The following is a 22,799-nucleotide window of genomic DNA, read 5'->3' on the forward strand; positions in this document are numbered from 1 at the left end:
GGCAGTGCGTGAAAATAGAAGATGCCCTTACCCTTGTCTATTTTTTGTCACACAAATGTTCCAGTCAGTCATAGGGCAATATTCAATTGATAAATCGCGCCCAATCTCCCATCTAAAGTGATGGGCGATTTTCAATTGTCCCCCATTATCGCCCCTATCGCACCCATATCATGGCTAAACCCAACTAGTTTGGGTCACTTTTTGAGCATTTCAGCTCACGACCCCTAGGGGTAGCAATCTGAAATGCTATCACACCAGTCGGCAGAAACAACTGAATAGCTGCCGACGGGCGCGATAGAGGGCGGGGGGGGGGGGGGGGGGGGGCAGAAACACTTGAATTCACCCATAGAGCTTATTTTACAAGGTTAATCATTGTGATTAAGTGTTTTCTTGTATACTAAACAATGGAATGTAGTTTATTTTTAGGTAAATCTTTTGTGAAAAAACAAAGCCATCATACACATTGCATACTATACATTTCCAACATGATTTCAGATTTGTTCTATGACAAACTTGTGTTGCTGTAGTTTTGTAACAGTCATGTTTACTATAAAGCGATGATAAAGAATTTACTATTGCCAATTATAGCAGCAACAGAACACTTTGTACCGACGACGCATTTACTCATGCTCACCAGATTCATTCCTACTATACACCGAGTTATACAGTTATAAATGACACTAATTAAAGAGGACATTTTTGTTTATTATAAGTATATTTAAGTTGGAGTCATGCAATAGTTACACAATATACTGCTATAAATCAACGTAGAAAGTATAAATAAGGAGAAGGAGCACCTTTGTTGCTTTGTTTATATTTAGGTTAAACGTGCAAAGTCACAAATTGTACAAATGTAATTTATATACCACATCTAACTGTAGGTTAGATACCTTCTATAGAAGAGTGCTTCTATTATATATATTTTTTCCTGTAGATTTTAAGTATGCAGGGGTTTGGAAATTTACAGTCTTCTGTCTACATCTGCCCCCCACCCCAAACTGAAAATCACCTGGCTGTCATCAGCAGTTTACACTGAATAGTATTAAGGGGTTTAGTATGAAATACGTGCAATCAAAATCCTGACAGTCAAAATTCCGACAAGGTCAAAATTCCGACATGGTCAAAATACCGACATTTAAAATGTTGACAGGTCAAAAAGTCGACATGAGGTTTCACTGTTTTTGTGTGTAGGTCGACAGGGACACCGTATAAGTGTACCGTGGCCCCTCGCATGGCTCTCCATGCTTTGGGTACAGTGCCTCGCTGCGCTCGGCACCCTATTATATTCCCCCTCCAGGTCCACTGGGATGGTAAAGTATCAACAAGTCAGTTTCGATTAAAAAAAATCATCAAAAGCTCATGTCGACTTTTTGACTTGTCGACATTTTAAAAATGACGGTATTATGACCTTGTCGTTATTTTAAATGTCTGTATTTTGACCTTGTCAGGATTTTGATATATGGTCAAATGACCACATCCCGTGTGAAGCAGTGTGTGCTACTTAGTTGAAACCCACCTGCTTTGATTTTTGTAGCATGATAGTGCTGGCTGGCCATAGACATCCTTGCAATCCCCTGCATGTGCAGGAATGGGTCACTGTGATATATTTTATAGGATCTATTCTTCTACATGTCAGATTACTTTATTAAGCTTTATAGTAAGTAACAGTGTTACATTTTCCATGCATTCTTCATCATGACAACAAAATAAGCATCACTGTCTATGGACGCGCTGACCCCACTGTAGTAGTTCAGGAATTCTTCTGCTGTCACCTGAACAAAACAAACACATGGTTAGAGACACAGACGTACAATATGTTGTCGGAAGGTGAATGACACCTTGATTGAAAAGTAACCAAATTAAAAAAGGATCCATCAGGGGGACAACAGTTAAGCACAGGTTGAGTCACCCATATATAAAAGGCTTGGGACAAGTCACAAGAAGTACTTTGGATATCGGATTATTCCGTAGTTTGGCAAAATTGAGTACCATAATAAAATATCATGGCGATGGGACCCAAGTCTAAGCACAGAATGCATTTATGTTACATATACACCTTATACACACACAGCCGGAAGGTCATTTTAGCCAATATTTTTAATAACTCTGCATTAAACAAAGTTTGTGTACATACACACAATTCCTTTATGTTACATATACACCTTATACACACAGCCTGAAGGTCATTTAATACAATATTTCTAATAACTTTGTGTATTAAATAAAGTTTGTGTACATTGAGCCATCAGAAAACAAAGGTTTCACTATCTCAGTCTCACTCAAAAAATTCTGTATTTCGGAATATTCCGTATTTTGGAATATTTGGATATGGGATACTCAACCTGTATGGGATCAGTAGCTAGAGGGAGTGCTTGGGCAGCCTCCAGGTGAGTTAGCTCTCCATTTAGAATCACATGAATATACGTATGACCAATAGTGGGGCTATTATCATGTAGTGTAGGACCACCTGGCAGAGACGCCTTGACGTGGCTTATGACCTACCATATATTTGCAAATGAGTGTAAATGAGACATCTGTGTTTTATTAATTAATATGTAGGATGCAAGTCTCTTATGCTGGCCCATTGTAGAGTGCTGGAGGAATTTATGTCTTATTGTTTTTCTTCTTGATCATACCTGTCCATCCTTCTTGTTTGGTGAGTCGAAGCTGTCCAGAAAATGTTGGAATACCTGTCTCTCATTCCACTCTCCATTCTGATACTTCTGGTGACATTTTGGGTTGTAAACACCCTTGAGGTCTTCAATAGTAACAAGTCCATCACCTGTTTTGTCCATTTTATGAAAAGCCTCTAGTATGACTTGCCTGCGAGCGTTAGACATTGGTGGCTATGGAAGACAGTACATGAAATCATTGTTATTACAGCTCCCCTGTTCTGTAGGGGCTGTACACCCCTAGACTACCACATTTCCTTATTATCAGCACCAGTTCAAACTGTGCATATTTTCCAGTCTACCTTTTCTATGATGACTGCAGTTTCTCCTCTAGGCCAGGGTTACTCAGTTAAATTTAGGAGGAAGGAAACATATTCATTATTAATTATAGAACTTAAAAAATATATATTATTAAGTATTATAAAGATAGTAGGGGTTCCTTAATGTGCTATTGTTAATCAATGTGGTAGAGTTCAACAACGTCAACAATAGAACAAATCTGTTTTCCAATATAAATATCTAGGCAGCTTCCCCAGAAAAAGAGCCCTTTGCCGATATTGGGCCTACGAGAGTTAATGTAAAGGTGGTTATCTCTGAGGAGCGCTCTAATTTAATAGATACTTCAATTACTATAATACCTATGGATATGAACTGAGGATGTTCTGCTAATACCTTATATGCACATACACCCAAATAATAAAAACTTTTTTATTGTTAAAATACCATAAGATGTATATTAGCTGATGTAAGCCATCCAAGTTGTTTGGTCTTTGAAAGATTGCCATCCCTAAAACGTTTTAGGAGTGTTCGTGCACACACTAAGCGCATGTCTAATATTTTTTTTCCAACAGCTGTCCAGGTGTTAAACAACCACCAGGTTAAGTGCTAATCTTTTTTAAAATGAAGCATGTTTACTGTTTACCCTATCGCGCAGAATGTTCATATTGAAATTTTATTGACATCTCGTTGCTGTTTTGTTAATGACAAACAAAGTGTATTATTATTATTATTATTATTATTAAATGACATTTTCCGACAAGAGAGATGTCAAAGAGCTCAAGGGCTTGTATGCCTATTAAATTTTTGCTAATATAATGATAATAAAATATTATAATAATAAAATATTTTATTTCAACCAACGCATTACATCTGTGGCGTCTTCTTCAGAGGTGTTAAAAGCATATATAGAACAATCTTAACTGGATTCCACAGCTTAGTAGCATTTAGCTGGATTTCATATTTGTAGAGTTCTACGGACTTAAATTAGAGTCAAGAATCCTAAATGGATTGTATAAATGTTCTTAACAGACTCTGCATTTGGATTTCAGACCATACAGATGTATTTGTTTGATTGCTGCTGGTCAAAATAAGAATTTGGACAACTGTTAAGAACATTTATACAATCCATTAAGGATTCTTGTCTCCAATTTAAATCCATAGAACCCTACAAATATGAAATCCAGCTAAATGCTACTAAGCTGTGGAATCCAATTACGGTTGTTCTATATATGCTTTTAACACCCCTGAAAAAGTCGCCACAGACTAAACACGTTGGGTGAAATAATAGGATTTTAATACCTACCGGTAAATCCTGGGGACGCTTCAAGAACCATGGGGTATAGACGGGATCCACAGGAGACATGGGCACTTTCAGACTTTTAAGGGTTGTGACCTGGCTCCTCCCTCTATGCCCCTCCTCCAGACTCCAGCTATAGGAACTGTGCCCAGGGAGATGGACATTTCGAGGAAAAGGATTTCATTTTAAACTAAGGTGAGATACACACCAGCTCACACCACAAACACGCCGTACAACATGGCATTCAACAGAACTCCAGTCAACGGCATGAACCATGTCAGCAACAGGCTGACTATAACAGAAACAAAACCTGTGTGTAAACATAACTTATAACTGCAGATAGAGTCCGCACTGGGACGGGCGCCCAACATCCTCTACGGACTAAGAGAAAAGGATTTACCGGTAGGTATTAAAATCCTATTTTCTTATACGTCCTAGAGGATGCTGGGGATGCTTCAAGAACCATGGGGTTTATACCAAAGCTCTAGAACGGGCGGGAGAGTGTGGATGACTCTGCAGCACCGATTGGCCAAACATGAGGTCCTCATCAACCAGGGTATCAAACTTATAAAATTTTGTAAAAGTGTTTAAACCCGACCAAGTAGCTGCTCGGCAGAGTTGTAATGCCAAGACCCCCCGGGCAGCCGCCCAGGACGAGCCCACCTTTCTGGTAGGGTGGGCCATTACTGATTTTGGTAACTGCAATCTAACCGTAGAATGAGCTTGCTGAATCGTATTACAAATCCAGCGCGCAATAGTCTGCTTGGAAGCAGGCGTCCCAATCTTGTTGGCAGCATATAGGACAAACAGAGCTTTCGTTTTCCTAAGATGAGCCGTTCTGGTGACATAAATCTTTAAGGCCCTGACAATATCAAGAGATTTCTCTGACGTCCTAGTGGATGCTGGGGACTCCGTCAGGACCATGGGGAATAGCGGCTCCGCAGGAGACAGGGCACAAAAGTAAAAGCTTTAGGATCAGGTGGTGTGCACTGGCTCCTCCCCCTATGACCCTCCTCCAAGCCTCAGTTAGATTTTTGTGCCCGGCCGAGAAGGGTGCAATCTAGGTGGCTCTCCTAAAGAGCTGCTTAGGGTAAAAGTTTTGTTAGGTTTTTTATTTTCAGTGAGTCCTGCTGGCAACAGGCTCACTGCTACGAGGGACTTAGGGGAGAGAAGTGAACTCACCTGCGTGCAGGATGGATTGGCTTCTTAGGCTACTGGACACCATTAGCTCCAGAGGGAGTCGGAACACAGGTCTCACCCTGGGGTTCGTCCCGGAGCCGCGCCGCCGACCCCCTTGCAGATGCCGAAAAGTGAAGAGGTCCAGAAACCGGCGGCAGAAGACTTTTCAGTCTTCATAAGGTAGCGCACAGCACTGCAGCTGTGCGCCATTGTTGTCAGCACACTTCATAGCAGCGGTCACTGAGGGTGCAGGGCGCTGGGGGGGGCGCCCTGGGCAGCAATGATAGTACCTTATTCTGGCTAAAAATACATCACATATAGCCCCTGGGGGCTATATGGATGTATTTAACCCCTGCCAGGTCTCAGAAAAACGGGAGAAGAAGCCCGCCGAAAAGGGGGCGGGGCCTATTCTCCTCAGCACACAGCGCCATTTTCCCTCACAGAAATGCTGGTGGGAAGGCTCCCAGGCTCTCCCCTGCACTGCACTACAGAAACAGGGTTAAAACAGAGAGGGGGGGGCACTTATTTGGCGATATGACTATATATATTAAAATGCTATAAGGGAAAAACACTTATATAAAGGTTGTCCCTGTATAATTATAGCGTTTTTGGTGTGTGCTGGCAAACTCTCCCTCTGTCTCCCCAAAGGGCTAGTGGGGTCCTGTCCTCTATCAGAGCATTCCCTGTGTGTGTGCTGTGTGTCGGTACGTGTGTGTCGACATGTATGAGGACGATGTTGGTGAGCAGGCGGAGCAATTGCCTGTAATGGTGATGTCACTCTCTAGGGAGTCGACACCGGAATGGATGGCTTATTTAAGGAATTACGTGATAATGTCAACACGCTGCAAGGTCGGTTGACGACATGAGACGGCCGGCAAACCAATTAGTACCTGTCCAGGCGTCTCAAACACCGTCAGGGGCGTTAAAACGTCCTTTTACCTCAGTCGGTCGACACAGACACAGACACGGACACTGACTCCAGTGTCGACGGTGAAGAAACAAACGTATTTTCCTTTAGGGCCACACGTTACTTGTTAAGGGCAATGAAGGAGGTGTTACATATTTCTGATACTACAAGTACCACAAAAAAGGGTATTATGTGGAGTGTGAAAAAACTACCTGTAGTTTTTCCTGAATCAGATAAATTAAATGAAGTGTGTGATGATGCGTGGGTTTCCCCCGATAGAAAATTATTGGCGGTATACCCTTTCCCGCCAGAAGTTAGGGCGCGTTGGGAAACACCCCTTAGGGTGGATAAGGCGCTCACACGCTTATCAAAACAAGTGGCGGTACCGTCTCCAGATAGGGCCGCCCTCAAGGAGCCAGCTGATAGGAGGCTGAAAAATATCCTAAAAAGTATATACACACATACTGGTGTTATACTGCGACCAGCGATCGCCTCAGCCTGGATGTGCAGCGCTGGGGTGGCTTGGTCGGATTCCCTGACTGAAAATATTGATACCCTTGACAGGGACAGTATTTTATTGACTATAGAGCATTTAAAGGATGCATTTCTATATATGCGAGATGCACAGAGGGATATTTGCACTCTGGCATCAAGAGTAAGTGCGATGTCCATATCTGCCAGAAGTTGTTTATGGACACGACAGTGGTCAGGTGATGCAGATTCCAAACGGCACATGGAAGTATTGCCGTATAAAGGAGAAAAAGACAACGTCTTTTCAGCCTCAGTCCTTTCGTCCCCATAAGGGCAAGCGGGCAAAAGGCCAGTCATATCTGCCATGGGATAGAGGAAAGGGAAGAAGACTGCAGCAGGCAGCCCATTCCCAGAAACAGAAGCCCTCCACCGCTTCTGCCAAGTCCTCAGCATGACGCTGGGGCCGTACAAGCGGACTCAGGTGCGGTGGGGGGGGTCGTCTCAAGAGTTTCAGCACGCAGTGGGCTCACTCGCAAGTGGACCCCTGGATCCTACAAGTAGTATCCCAGGGGTACAGATTGGAAATTCGAGACGTCTCCCCCTCGCAGGTTCCTGAAGTCTGCTTTACCAACGTCTCCCTCCGACAGGGAGGCAGTAGTGGAAACAATTCACAAGCTGTATTCCCAGCAGGTGATAATCAAAGTACCCCTCCTACAACAAGGAAAGGGGTATTATTTATTCCACACTATATTGTGGTACTGAAGCCAGACGGCTCGGTGAGACCTATTCTAAATCTGAAATAGTTGAACACTTACATACAAAGGTTCAAATCAAGATGGAGTCACTCAGAGCAGTGATAGCGAACCAGGAAGAAGGGGACTATATGGTGTCCCGGGACATCAGGGATGCTTACCTCCATGTCCCAATTTGCCCTTCTCACCAAGGGTACCTCAGGTTCGTGGTACAGAACTGTCACTATCAGTTTCAGACGCTGCCGGTTGGATTGTCCACGGCACCCCGGGTCCTTACCAAGGTAATGGCCGAAATGATGATTCTTCTTCAAAGAAAATGGACGATCTCCTGATAGGGGCAAGGTCCAGAGAACAGTTGGAGGTCGGAGTAGCACTATCTCAAGTAGTTCTACGACAGCACGGGTGGATTCTAAATATTCCAAAACCGCAGCTGTTTCCGACGACACGTCTGCTGTTCCTAGGGATGATTCTGGACACAGTCCAGAAAAAGGTGTTTCTCCCGGAGAAGAAAGCCAGGGAGTTCTCCGAGCTAGTCAGGAACCTCCTAAAACCAGGAAAAGTGTCAGTGCATCATTGCACAAGGGTCCTGGGAAAAATGGTGGCTTCTTACGAAGCGATTCCATTCGGTAGATTTCACGCAAGAACTTTTCAGTGGGATCTGCTGGAAAAATGGTCCGGATCGCATCTTCAGATGCATCAGCGGATAACCCTGTCTCCAAGGACAAGGGTGTTTCTTCTGCGGTGGCCTGCAGAGTGCTCATCTACTAAAGGGCCGCAGACTCGGCATTCAGGACTGGGTCCTGGTGACCACGGATGCCAGCCTGAGAGGCTGGGGAGCAGTCACACAGGGGAAAAAATTTCCAGGGAGTGTGATCAAGTCTGGAGACTTCTCTCCACATAAATATACTGGAGCTAAGGGCAATTTACAATGTTCTAAGCTTAGCAAGACCTCTGCTTCAAGGTCAGCCGGTATTGATCCAGTGGGACAACATCACGGCAGTCGCCCACGTAAACAGACAGGGCGGCACAAGAAGCAGGAGGGCAATGGCAGAAACTGCAAGGATTCTTCGCTGGGCGAAAAATCATGTGATAGCACTGTCAGCAGTGTTCATTCCGGGAGTGGACAACTGGGAAGCAGACTTCCTCAGCAGGCACGACCTCCACCCGGGAGAGTGGGGACTTCATCGGGAAGTATTCCACATGATTGTGAACCGTTGGGAAAGACCAAAGGTGGACATGATGGCGTCCCGCCTGAACAAAAAACTGGACAGGTATTGCGCCAGGTCAAGAGACCCTCAAGCAATATCTGTGGACGTTCTGGTAACACCGTGGGTGTACCAGTCGGTGTATGTGTTCCCTCCTCTGCTTCTCATAACCAAGGTACTGAGAATTATAAGACGTAGAGGAGTAAGAACTATACTCGTGGCTCCGGATTGGCCAAGAAGGACGTGGCACCCGGAACTTCAAGAAATGCTCACAGAGGACTCATGGCCTCTGCCGCTAAGAAGGGACTTGCTTCAGCAAGTACCAGGTCTGTTCCAAGACTTACCGCGGCTGCGTTTGACGGCATGGCGGTGGAACGCCAGATCCTAAGGGAAAAAGGCATTCCGGAAGAGGTCATTCCTACCCTGGTCAAAGCCAGGAAGGAGGTGACCGCAAAACATTATCACCACATGTGGCGAAAATATGTTGCGTGGTGTGAGGCCAAGAAGGCCCACGAAGAAATTTCAACTCGGTCGATTCCTGCATTTCCTGCAAACAGGAGTGTCTATGGGCCTCAAATTGGGGTCCATTAAGGTTCAAATTTCGGCCCTGTCGATTTTCTTCCAGAAAGAATTGGCTTCAGTTCCTGAAGTCCAGAAGTTTGTCAAGGGAGTACTGCATATACAACCCCCTTTTGTGCCTCCAGTGGCACTGTGGGATCTCAACGTAGTTCTGGGATTCCTCAAATCACATTGGTTTAAACCGCTCAAATCTGTGGATTTGAAATATCTCACATGGAAAGTGACCATGCTGTTGGCCCTGGCCTCGGCCAGGCGAGTGTCAGAATTGGCGGCTTTGTCTCACAAAAGCCCATATCTGATTGTCCATTCGGACAGGGCAGAGCTGCGGACTCGTCCCCAGTTTCTTCCTAAGGTGGTGTCAGCGTTTCACCTGAACCAGCTTATTGTGGTACCTGCGGCTACTAGGGACTTGGAGGACTCCAAGTTGCTAGATGTTGTCAGGGCCCTGAAAATATAGGTTTCCAGGACGGCTGGAGTCAGGAAAACTGACTCGCTGTTATCCTGTATGCACCCAACAAACTGGGTGCTCTTGCTTCTAAGCAGACGATTGCTCGTTGGATTTGTAGCACATTTCAACTTGCACATTCTGTGGCAGGCCTGCCACAGCCTAAATCTGTCAAGGCCCATTCCACAAGGAAGGTGGGCTCATCCTGGGCGGCTGCCCGAGGGGTCTCGGCATTACAACTCTGCCGAGCAGCTACGTGGTCGGGGGAGAACACGTTTGTAAAATTCTACAAATTTGATACCCTGGCTAAAGAGGACCTGGAGTTCTCTTATTCGGTGCTGCAGAGTCATCCGCACTCTCCCGCCCGTTTGGGAGCTTTGGTATAATCCCCATGGTCCTGACGGAGTCCCCAGCATCCACTAGGACGTCAGAGAAAATAAGATTTTACTTACCGATAAATCTATTTCTCGTAGTCCGTAGTGGATGCTGGGCGCCCATCCCAAGTGCGGATTGTCTGCAATACTTGTACATAGTTATTGTTACAAAAATCGGGTTATTATTGTTGTGAGCCATCTTTTCAGAGGCTCCGCTGTTATCATGCTGTTAACTGGGTTCAGATCACAGGTTGTACAGTGTGATTGGTGTGGCTGGTATGAGTCTTACCCGGGATTCAAAATCCTTCCTTATTGTGTACGCTCGTCCGGGCACAGTATCCTAACTGAGGCTTGGAGGAGGGTCATAGGGGGAGGAGCCAGTGCACACCACCTGATCCTAAAGCTTTTACTTTTGTGCCCTGTCTCCTGCGGAGCCGCTATTCCCCATGGTCCTGACGGAGTCCCCAGCATCCACTACGGACTACGAGAAACAGATTTATCGGTAAGTAAAATCTTATTTTTGACTCCGCAAAGGCGTCAGTAGGCACCGCTACCACAATAGGCTGGTTCATGTGGAACGATGAAACCACCTTCGGCAGAAATTGTTGACGAGTCCTCAACTCCGCTCTATCTTCATGGAAGATTAAATAAGGACTCTTGTGAGACAAAGCCGCTAACTCAGACACCCACCTTGCGGATGCTAAGGCCAATAGCATGACCACTTTCCAAGTGAGAAATTTCAACTCTACCTTCTGTAAAGGTTCAAACTAATGTGACTGAAGGAAATGCAACACCACGTTAAGATCCCATGGTGCCACTGGGGGCACAAACGGAGGTTGGATGTGCAAAACTCCTTTCACGAAAGTCTGAACTTCTGGAAAGAAGGCCAATTGTTTCTGAAAGAAAACCGATAAGGCCGAAATTTGTACTTTAATCGAGCCTAACTTCAGGCCCGCATCCACACCTGATTCCAGGAAATGGAGGAAACGCCCTAACTGAAATTCTTCCATAGAAGCCTTCTTGGATTCACACCAAGACACATATTTTCTCCAAATACATTGATAATGTGTAGACGTTACTCCTTTTCTAGCCTGAAGAAGTGTGGGAATGACTTCACTGAGAATACCGTTTCGGGCTAGGATCCGACGTTCAACCGCCAAGCCGTCAAACGTAGCCGCAGAAAGTCGTGATATACGCACGGCCCCTGCTGTAACAGATCCTCTCGTAGAGGAAGAGGCCAGGGATCTCTTATGAGTAATTCCTGAAGATCTGGATACCAAGCCCTCCTTGGCCAATCTGGAACAATGAGGATCGCCTGAACCTTTGGTCTTCTTATGATCTTTAGCACCTTTGGAATGAGTGGAAGTGGAGGGAACACGTACACCGACTGAAACACCCACGGTGTCACCGGCGCGTCCACTGCTATTGTTTGTGGATCCCTCGACCTGGAACAATATCTCTTGTTGAGACGAGACGCCATCATGTCTATTTGAGGAATTCCCCAAAGACTTGTCACCTCTGTGAAAACCTCTTGATGAAGATCCCACTCTCCTGGATGGAGATCGTGTCTGCTGAGGAAGTCTGCTTCCCAGTTGTCCACTCCTGGAATGAAGATTGCTGACAGAGCGCTTGTATGTCTTTCCGTCTAGCTGAGAACTTTTGTGGCCTCTGCCATTGCCGCCCTGCTCTTTGTTCTGCCCTGGCGTTTTATGTGCGCTACTGCTGTTATGTTGTCCGACTGTATTAGGACGGGCAGGTTGTGAAGAAGACGTACCGCTTGAAGAAGACCGTTGTAAATGGCCCTTAACTCTAGAACGTTTATGTGTAGACAAACTTCCTGGCTTGACCATTTTCCCTGGAAGGTTTCCCCCTGTGTGGCTGCTCCCCAGCCTCGGAGACTCGCATCCGTGGTTACTAGGGTCCAGTCCTGGATCCCGAACCTGTCACCCTGTAGGAGATGAGAGCTGTGCAGCCACCACAGGAGTGAGATTCTGGTCCTGGCGGACAGGATTATTTTCCGGTGCATGTGCAAATGGGATACGGACCACTTGTCCAACAGGTCCCACTGAAACACTCTGGCATGGAATCTGCCAAATTGAATGGCCTCTTAGGCCGCCACCATCTTCCCCAGCATTCGAGTGCATTGATGGATTGACACTCTCGCTGGTTTCAGAATTTGTTTGACCAAACACTGAATTTCCAGAGCCTTCTCTTCTGGAAGAAAAACTCTCTGTAATTCTGTGTCCAGAATCATTCCCAAAAACGACAGCCGTTTTGTCGGATTCAACTGTGACTTCGGCAAGTTTAGGATCCAACCATGTTGTTGTAGAACTGTCAGTGAGAGCGTAATGTCCTGCACGAGCTTGTCTTTGGATCTCGCCTGTATCAGGAGATCGTCCAAGTACGGGATAATTGTGACTCCTTGCTTGTGAAGGAGAACCATCATTTCCGCTATTACCTTGGTGAAAATCCTTGGAGCTGTGGACAGCCCAAATGGGAACGTCTGAAATTGGTAATGACAATCCTGAATAGCAAACCTCAGGTAAGCCTGATGCGAAGGATATATGGGGATGTGTAAGTAGGCATCCTTTATGTCGACCGACACCATGAAATCCCCTTCCTCCAGACTGGAGATCACAGCTCGGAGAGATTCCATCTTGAATTTGAATATTCTTAGGTAACGATTGAGGGATTTCAGGTTCAGAATTGGTCTGACCGAACCGTCCGGCTTCGGGACCACAAACAGGCTTGAATAAAAGCCTTCTCCCTGTTGAGACGGGGGAACCCTGATAATGACTTGATTTAGATACAACTTTTGTATTGCATCGCATACAACCTTCCTGACCGGAAGAGAAGCTGGTAAGGCCGATTTGAAAAATCGGTGAGGGTGAAAGTCTTGAAACTCCAGTTTGTACCCCTGGGACACTATTTCTAAAACACATGGGTCCAGGGCCGAACAAGCCCAGAATTGACTGAAGAGCTGGAGACGTGCCCCTACCGGTGTGGACTCCCGCAGAGGAGCCCCAGCGTCATGCGGTGGATTTGGCAGAAGCCGGGGAGGACTTCTGCTCCTGGGAACCTGCCACAGCCGGAGATCTTTTACCTTTTCTTCTTCCCCTATTAGCAAGGAAGGAATAACCCCGGCCTTTTTTGTATTTATTTGGCCGAAAAGGACTGCATCTGAAATTGGTGTGCTTTCTTTTGTTGTGGAGGAACATAAGGCAAAAATTACGACTTACCCGCGGTAGCCGTAGATACCAAATCAGTGATACCCTCACCAAACAAGACACTACCTTTATATGGGAGAGACTCCATAGCTTTCTTAGAGTCAGCATCAGCATTCCATTGATGAATCCACAATGCCCTCCTAGCTGAAACCGCCATGGCATTGGCTTTTGATCCCAAAATGCCAATATCTCTCGCGGCCTCCTTTAGGTAGGCCGCAGCGTCCTTGATATAACCCACAGTTAACAGGATACTATCCCTATCTAGGGTATCTATATCAGATGACAAGTTATCTGCCCACTTTTCGATAGCACTACTCACCCACGCAGATGCGATGGTTGGTCTGAGCAGTGTACCCGTGGTGACGTAAATGGATTTTAATGTATTTTCCTGTCTACGATCCGCAGGATCCTTAAGGGCTGCCGTTTCAGGAGATGGTAAAGCCACCTTTTTAGACAACCGTGATAGAGCCTTGTCCACAATGGGGGATGACTCCCACTTTTCCCTATCCCCAGAGGGGAACGGATACGCCACCTGAATCCTTTTGGGAATCAGAAACTTTTTGTCAGGATTTTCCCACATTTTTTCAAACAGAGTATTCAGTTCATGAGAGGGAGTAAACGTTACCTCAGGCTTCTTTCCCTTATACATACAGACCCTAGTATCAGGAACCGCAGGGTCTTCAGTGATATGTAACACGTCTTTTATTGCCACAATCATGTACTGAATGTTCTTTGCCAATTTTGGGTCTAATCTGGCATCACTATAGTCGACACTGGAGTCAGTGTCCATGTCGGTATCTGTCTGACAACTGAGCAAAGGAACGTTTTGTGACCCCGACGGGGTCTGAACCTTTGATAACACATCCTCAACAGATTTCTTCCATTCCTGGTTCTGAGAATCAGATCTATCTAATCTCTTATTAATTAAGAGCCACATTAGCATTCAAGGCATTCAACACATTTACCCAATCAGGAGTCGGCGGTGCCGACAGGGTCTCTCCCACAGCCGTTTCTGCCCCCAACACAGTCTTCTCCTGGGAAGAGCACTCCGCCTCAGACATGCCGACACACGCATACCGACACCCACAGACACACTGGGCCAAAGGGGGACAGACCCACAGTAAAGCCTGTCAGAGAAACACAGAGGGATTTTGCCAGCTCACACCCCAGCGCTCAATCCCGGTTCTGAAACGTTAACATAAAGCCTCAGACCCTGCAGCGCTTTTATAATACTTATATTTGCACCAAATCAAATGTGCCCCCCCCCCTGTTTTGCACCCTGTCACCTGTACAGCAGTGTTGAGGAAGGACCAGCGTCTCTGCAGCTCAGAGAAGGGAAAATGGCGCTGATGAGAGCTGTGAGGGCTAAGCCCCACCCCCTCAATGGCGCGATTCAGCCCCGCTATTTCTAAATATAATCACACTGGCGGGGGTTAGGATTTTGTGCCTAGGCCAGAAGTTCCCAAACTGTGTGCCGTGGCTCCCTGGGGTGCCTCGGGACACTTGCAGGGGTGCCCTGGGTTGGTGGTCCAGGACCAATTCAAATTATTCATGGTCAATATAATAGGCAAAACCAGTGCTGGTGGCTGCCATTCATAAAATATGTGACCAAACAGAAGCAAATCTTGTCCCTTACCACACAACTGACCCTAAGGATGACATATAAACGCGATCTACTTAATGTAATATTTATTTCTAAATTTCTCAATAAGAAAATTTTGGCCTAGCGTCACCGTGAAAAAAATTCTTATATTCTAGGGTGCCGTGATTCAAAAAAGTTTGGAAACCACTGGCCTAGGCACTTAAAATCCACTTTGCCAGCCTTAATGAGGAGTTTTATGCTGCCCAGGGTGCCCCCCCTGCGTCCTGCACCCTGTAGTGCCGCTGTATGTGGGAGCATGGCGCGCAGCGCGATCGCTGTGCGGTACCTCAGAAGCCGTCACTGAAGTCTTCTTTCTTCTTCTACTCACCTGTCTTCTTACTTCTGGCTCTGCAAGGGGGGTGACGACGGGCTCTGGGAGTGAACCCCTAGGCGTACCTAGTGTTCCAAACCCTCAGGAGCTAATGGTGTCCTGTAGCCAAGAAGCAGAGCCTTTAAACTCACTAGAAGTTGGTCTGACTTCTCTCCCCTAAGTCCCACGATGCAGGGAGACTATTGCCAGTAGTCCTCCCTGAAAATAAAAAACCTAACATAAAGGGGTATGTGCAATTAGCGGCGAATCGCGGCAAATTATCGTCCGTTTTTCAATTCGACACAATTCGACAGGCTAATTTCGGCAAGTGGGTGCCGAAATTGACCATATGCAATAAAAACGAATTCGACAGTCCCGCTGCCGAAAAACGGCCGACTTGACGGATTTGTTCCGTTTTTTTAAAAACGGGGAAAAACTCGGAAAAAAATGGCGTTGGGTCCCCCCTCCAAAGCATAACCAGCCTCGGGCTCTTCGAGCTGGTCCTGGTTCTAAAAATCCGGGGGGAAAATGGACTGGGATCCCCCGTATTTTTAAAACCAGCACCGGGCTCTGCGCCTGGTGCTGGTGCAAAAAATACGGGGGACAAAAAGAGTAGGGGTCCCCCGTATTTTTTACACCAGCATCGGGCTCCACTAGCTGGACAGATAATGCCACAGCCGGGGGTCACTTTTATACAGCGCCCTGCGGCCGTGGCATTAAATATCCAACTAGTCACCCCTGGCCGGGGTACCCTGGGGGAGTGGGGACCCCTTCAATCAAGGGGTCCCCCCCCAGCCACCCAAGGGCCAGGGGTGAAGCCCGAGGCTGTCCCCCCCATCCAAGGGCTGCGGATGGGAGGCTGATAGCCTTGAGAAAATGTAAAGAATATTGTTTTTTCCTGTAGTACTACAAGTCCCAGCAAGCCTCCCCCGCAAGCTGGTACTTGGAGAACCACAAGTACCAGCATGCGGGGGGAAAACGGGCCCGCTGGTACCTCTAGTTCTACTGGAAAAAAAATACCCAAATAAAAACAGGAGACACACACCTTGAGAGTAAAACTTTATTACACACCTGCCGACACACACATACTTACCTATGTTGACCGGCCGACTGCAACGTCTCCTGATCCGACGATCCGGGGTACCTGTGAATCAAATTATACTCACCTCAATCCAGTGTCCAGATATAAATCCACGTACTTGGCAAAAAAACAAACCGCATTTACCCGGACCACGCACTGAAAGGGGTCCCATGTTTACAATTCAGACCCCTTTCCCCGAATGCCGGGACACCACGTGACTGCTGTCAGGAGGAGAGGGGGCATGCCAGCAGCTCACGGAGCGCTGGGCATGCCCCCTCAGTGACCAAAACGGGGGCGTGGCTTGCGATTGTGGGTTCTCCTTCAAAGCCATGCCCCCTTTTCAATAAGCCACGCCCCTGTGGGGTAAATGTATTATAGTGGCACAGACCGTGCCGCTATAACATTTCCTGCTTCACCTCATTACCGAGACAAAGCAGGGAGAGACAACGACAAGATGTACTAACATCTTGTCTGCCGAAGCGCGGGAGCGAAAACTCCCCCCTCTGGCAATGTGCCCCGAGCACACAGCGCTTCAGCTCAGTCTGAAGCGCTGTGTCTCCCTGGCCTCCAAATTCCCCAGATCTCAGTCATATGTTATACACTCAGCAACCATAACATTAAAACCACCTGCCTAATATTGTGAAGGTCCCCTTCGTTCCTTCAAAACTGCTCTGATGTAGACTCCACAAGACCTCTGAAGGTGTTCCTTTAAGTCAAGTAAGTTGTGAGGTGGGGCCTCTCTGGTTCGTACTTGTTTATCCAGCACCTCCTACAGATCCTTGATCTGACTGAGATCTGGGGAATTTGGAGGCCAAATCAACACCTTGAACTCTTTTTCATGTTCTTCAAACCATTCCTGAACAATTTTTGTAGTATGGCAGGGCACATTATCCTGCTGAAAGAGGCCACTGCCATCAGGGAATACCGTTGCCATGAAGGGAGGTGTACTTGGTCTGCCACAATGTTTAGGTAGGTGGTATGTGTCACATGAATGGCAGGAAACAAGGTTTCTCAGGAGAGGATTTCCCAGAGCATCACACTGCCTCCGCCGACTTGCCTTTTCATGGTGCATCTTGGTGCCATCCCTTCCCCAGGTAAATGGTGCGCACACACTCGGCCATCCACATGATAAAACGAAATGTGATTCATCTGACCAGACTACCTTCTTCCATTGCTCCATGGTCCATTTCCGACACTCATGTTCCCATTGTAGGCATCTTGTCGGACAGAGGTCTACAGGGACATATTGACCTGCAGCTACACAGACCCATATGCAACAAGCTGCAATGCACTGTGTGTTCTGACACCTTTCTATCATAGTTTGCATTACCTTTTTTCAGCAATTTGTGCTAGAGTAGCTCGTCTGTGGGATAGAACCAGACAGGCTTTCCTTCACTCCCCATGCGCATCAATTGGGTGCCCTTGACCCTGTCACTGGTTCATGGTTTATCCTTACTTGGACCACTTTTGGTAGCTACTAATCACTGCATACCAGGAACACCCCACAAGACCTGTCCCGGTTTGGAGATGAGTCGTCTACTGTAGCCATCACAATTTGGCCCTTGTCAAAGTTGCTTAGATCCTTATGCTTGCCCATTTTTCCTGCTTCCAACACATCAAATTGAATAACTGTTCACTTTCTTATTAATATGTCCCACCCCTTGGCAGGTGCCAGTGTAACAAGACTATCAGTGTTATTCTCTTCACCTGTCAGTGGTTTTAACATTATGGATGATTGTTGTTTAATAAAATATAATAAATACAATTATGCGGCCGGATGTAATAGCGCCTGACTTCGGCGGCTGTGCGGGATGCTGGCCGAACGCAGACAAATCATTTACAAGACAAAACCATGACTTGTACATAATTGCCCCTTTAAAAAAAAGTCCTAGTTCAGCCGGCATCCCGCACGGCTGCCAAACTCAGGCGCTATTACATCCGGCCCATAGTGTCCACTGCAGCACAGAGTTGGGTGACATTAGGCTCCTGATAAGTGCTGGTGTTACTGTACACTGCTTCATCAGTCTGGTGAAAGTTGAAATAAACTGAAACATTGGGGCGTGGCCACGGCGGTGAAGGAGTAGGCAGCGGATCCCGGGAGCTCCCCGATTTTACAACTCCTGCACCCATCCTGTGTCCCTCCGGAGTGTCTACCCCCCGGTGCTGGTCCCCCCTCACCTCCGAGCAGCGGCGGGCACCTTTGTCCGGGATCTCTGGGTGCTGGCTGGCCGCGGCGGACGACTTCCGGCATTGCGGCCTGTGACTCCTCCGGATCCCCGGCCTCGAGTTTGGCGCTCCCGGCCGCGCGGCTCCAGGGCCCTCTTGACGGACGGACGAACGGGCGGGCGGCGCTGTCTGGTGCTGGGCACATTGCAGGAGACACTGAAGGCCCTCCTGTACCTGGCTGAAGGGGACCTGAGACTCCTGGCTGGACAATAAGGCGCAGGTACTCCAGTGAAGGGGTGAAGTGCTTAAAAGCCTGGGGGCCATTTTGGGTGCAGTTCCATAGACAGCCTCAGCACACAGCTCTCCCTGTCTACCCTGCAAGGACTGCATGCACACTGCAACTCAATGCACTATTGTGTTACACTAATAGCTCACAGTGTATTACACACCAATACCCTGCTTCTACCTGGAATTTGCTGCAGGACATTCTCCCCTCAACAACATCAATATCATATACTATTTTTTATTTTTACACAAAGCCTGTGCTCTTGTCCATTGATATTTTGACCCAAAGATCCGTCACGGCTGCTTCCCAGCTTTAGAAGCATATAGCCTGCTGTCTTCTAATTATACTTTATACTACAACTCTACCTGGAGGAGTGGGTGACCGACATCTGTCAATATGGTTAAGGGTGGCCAGAGTGCGGCCGCGGCCAAACTAGAAAGATTTGCTAGGCAACCCAACCCCAGGGGGTCATCGGCTCCACCTCAGGGTGCCTCTCCAACACACTCAAGCTCCCCTCCTGCGTCTACCGCCAACTCCCCAACGGCAGCGGAGGCGCCGTCTATTCAGCAGGTGTTGGAGGCTATAGCCGGTAGTGAGCAGCGTCTCTCCGATAAGATGGAAAAGGTGCAGTGCGACCTCTCCTTACTTCGACAAGATGTTCAGCGTATACGTGAGAGAGTAGGTGAGGCGGAGACGCGTGTCTCCAACTTGGAGGATGTGTGTGGCCCCCTTAAGCAATCCGTGTCCGCAGTGACCCAACAGGTCTCATCTCTCCAAACCAAGCTCCTAGACATGGAGGGTCGACTGCGCAGAAACAATGTCCGATTTGTGGGTCTGCCTGAGAGAGAGGAGGGCTCGCAGCCGGAGGACTTCCTCGAATCCTGGCTCAAAGAGATCTATGGTGCTGAGTCCTTTACAGCACAATTCACGGTGGAGCGAGCGCATAGGATACCATCTCGGCCGCTACCTCCTGGTGCCCCTCCTCGCACCTTCATCGCCAAATTCCTGCACTATAAGGATCGTGACTCGGTCCTCCGCCTTGGCCGTACGAAGGGCCCATTGGTCCGCAACGGAGTCAGAGTGTCGGCCTTCCCGGACTTTGCCGCGGACGTCCAGAAGGACAGGGCCCAGTTTATGCCTATCAAACGACGTCTGCGGGACCTCAACCTCTCATATTCCATGCTGTTTCCCTCTCGGCTCCGAGTGGTGGCGGATGGGGAGACCAAGTTCTTTAATTCTCCTAGAGAGGCGGCCCAGTGGCTGGACGGATATGCGCCGGGTGCCCGTCAGCTAGCTCCGGACTGATTCCCTGCGCTGAAGATGCTGGGATCTTGACCACCGGAGGAGACGACCACAATTCGGGGAGCCCCCCACCTTTTGCATTGGTGGCTCAAGACTTTTCACGTTCAAGTGCTACTGGTTAAGAGGGTTTAGGTTAAGTTGAGAATCTGGGCCTTCTTAGCATTTGGTAGTTGGGATTGGCGTTTTGGGATATAAGTATGCCAGAGTTCGGGGTGGTGTACGGGGAGGGGAGGGATGGTTGGGAAGCTGCTAGTTGCGGCTCTTCTTGTTGTTTTTGGTTTTCTTTCTTTAGTTTATTATTTTTCATATCTATGTTTTTTCTGAAACTAGGATGTTTGATATACCAGATATTATGGCTTATAACGCAGAGCTCTTATGAGATATATGTTACTATGGCTAGTGGTGCTGATTTTTGGATATATATTGTGAGATGTCTATCCGTGTGGCACATCGAGTATATCTGGGGTCATGAGTGACTTGAAATTTCTGGCATGGAATGTCCGGGGTCTAAATAACAAAATCAAACGTTCTTTGGTTCTAAATATGATTAGGAAATATGACCCGGATATTGCATGCCTTAGCGAGACCCACTTGCAGGGAAATAGGTTGTTATCTCTAAGACGGGCCTGGGTGGGATGGGCTTACCATGCCTCTCATTCCTCCTTCTCCAGGGGTGTGTCTGTTCTGATTAAAAAAACGGTGCAATTTGAGTTAATATCGGTGAAAACTGACACATATGGCAGATTTGTATTTCTGGAATGCAAACTGAGTTCCCAGCCCTATTACATTTTGGCAGTGTATGTCCCCCCTCCTTTTTCATACGCTGTATTGCAGCAAGCTGCATCTTTTATAGCTTCCTCCCCTACCACTCCGGTGATATGCCTGGGCGACTTTAACAATATATTAGATGTCTCTTTGGACCGATGGCGGTCTCCGAATGATGTGATGGTGGGTAGTGGTACTACCAAATTTGCTGATTTCTTGAATAATTTACAATGGGTAGATGTGTGGAGGCTTCGCCACCCTGCAGTCCGTCAGTTCTCCTGTTTCTCCAGCACATATGGCTCCTTTTCTAGAATAGACCTGGTACTGGTGTCCCCCGCCCTTATCCCTGCAATCACTGACGTCCGCTACGAGGCCCGAGGGATCTCTGACCATTCCCCTTTGCTGATGACTCTCGCTGTGAAGGGTCAGAGGGGACACTCTTATTGGAAGTTGCACCTTTCTTGGCTGACTCAGCTAGGTGACTGCGGTGACCTGGAGACTCAGTGGGAGGGTTACTTTAGCGACAACACAGGATCTGCCCCGGGAACTATGGTATGGGATTCATTCAAGGCTTTTCTGAGGGGCTCTTATATAGGACGCATAGCAGCTCATAAAGTGTCCTCTAGAGAAAGGGAAAAGGCCCTGGAGAGTGACGCCAGAGATTTAGAGTCCCAATACTTGCTAGATGGTACCCCCACGACGAAAGCACGTTGGCTGGTGGCCCAGTCGGCCTGGCTTGCCCACCTGTCCGATAAAAACTCACGGTCCCTCCTCTTTAGGGCCACTAATATTTATATGCAGGCTGATAGGACGGGTGGCCTCCTGGCCCGGCTGATACATCAGGATCGTCCTGGGACTGTAATTACACAAATGTCCGATGGGGATGGGTCCTTTGTTGACACCACGCCGGACATTGCGCAGTTATTCCGATCCTATTACACCAAGGTTTATAGCTCACAGTCGACATGCTCCACTATGGATCTCTCCCACTATTTGGCGGGTATTCCGCTTCCCGCGCTCCCCTCTGAGGCCCGTGAGGTACTGGAAGCGCCCTTGACACTCGCGGAGGTGACTGCGGCTATTGGTGTGTCCCCCAATGGCAAGGCCCCGGGGTGTGACGGAATTCCCTCAGAGATATACAAAACTCATGTTGATTTTTTTGGGCCAAGGCTCCATGCCTTATACCTAGATATGTTTACCAATAATGAACTTCCCCCCTCTATGTCAGAGGCAATTATAATAGTGATCCCAAAGCCCGGTAAGGACCCTAGGTCTCCGGACTCCTATAGACCGATATCCCTAATCCCCACCGACGCTAAGATCCTGGCAAAGATATTGGCAGTACGACTTAACACAGTGATCACCTCCCTCGTTCATCCAGACCAGACTGGCTTCATGCCTGGGAAGTCCACGTCTATTAACCTACGTAGACTGTATACCATTTTACAACTCCCACATGACTACCCTTCTGACTCGGCTGTGGTCTCGCTGGACGCGGCCAAGGCCTTTGACAGTATTGAATGGGCTTATTTATGGGAGGTGATGTCTTGTATGGGCTTTGGGCCCAACTTTATCAGATGGACTAAATTACTGTACCAGCATCCGAGTGCCAGGATCTTGGTAAATGGCTATGTATCCCCCTCCTTTCAATTGTCCCGGGGTACCAGACAGGGCTGCCCCCTATCCCCCGCACTGTTTGCTTTGGCCATCAAGCCCTTGGCCTGTTTGGTACGATCGCACCCAGATATTGTGGGAATTTGCACGGGCTCACGCGAGGATAGGATAGCACTTTATGCCGACGACATGTTATTATTTTTGCAAGACTACGCCAGGTCAATGCCCGTTCTGCTGCGTGTGATT

The 22,799-nt window shown here is 47.6% G+C and overlaps 1 protein-coding gene across 6 annotated transcripts in view; it reads right to left on the reverse strand.

The window, feature by feature from the left end:
- Positions 1–684: 684 nt before the first annotated feature.
- The window catches only part of CAPS (calcyphosine), a 147,447-nt gene continuing 125,332 nt past the window's right edge, over positions 685–22,799 (reverse strand). For all 6 annotated transcript variants that reach the window (XM_063916585.1, XM_063916603.1, XM_063916621.1 and 3 more), the window contains 2 exons: positions 2,637–2,846; positions 685–1,772 (listed from right to left, as the gene is read on the reverse strand). In XM_063916585.1, coding sequence (XP_063772655.1) covers positions 1,671–1,772; positions 2,637–2,846 — 312 coding nt within the window. In that variant the 3' untranslated portion in view covers positions 685–1,670. The remainder of the gene's footprint in view (positions 1,773–2,636; positions 2,847–22,799) is intronic.

Source organism: Pseudophryne corroboree, chromosome 1 (assembly GCF_028390025.1).
Source record: "Pseudophryne corroboree isolate aPseCor3 chromosome 1, aPseCor3.hap2, whole genome shotgun sequence".
Lineage (NCBI taxonomy): Eukaryota > Metazoa > Chordata > Amphibia > Anura > Myobatrachidae > Pseudophryne > Pseudophryne corroboree.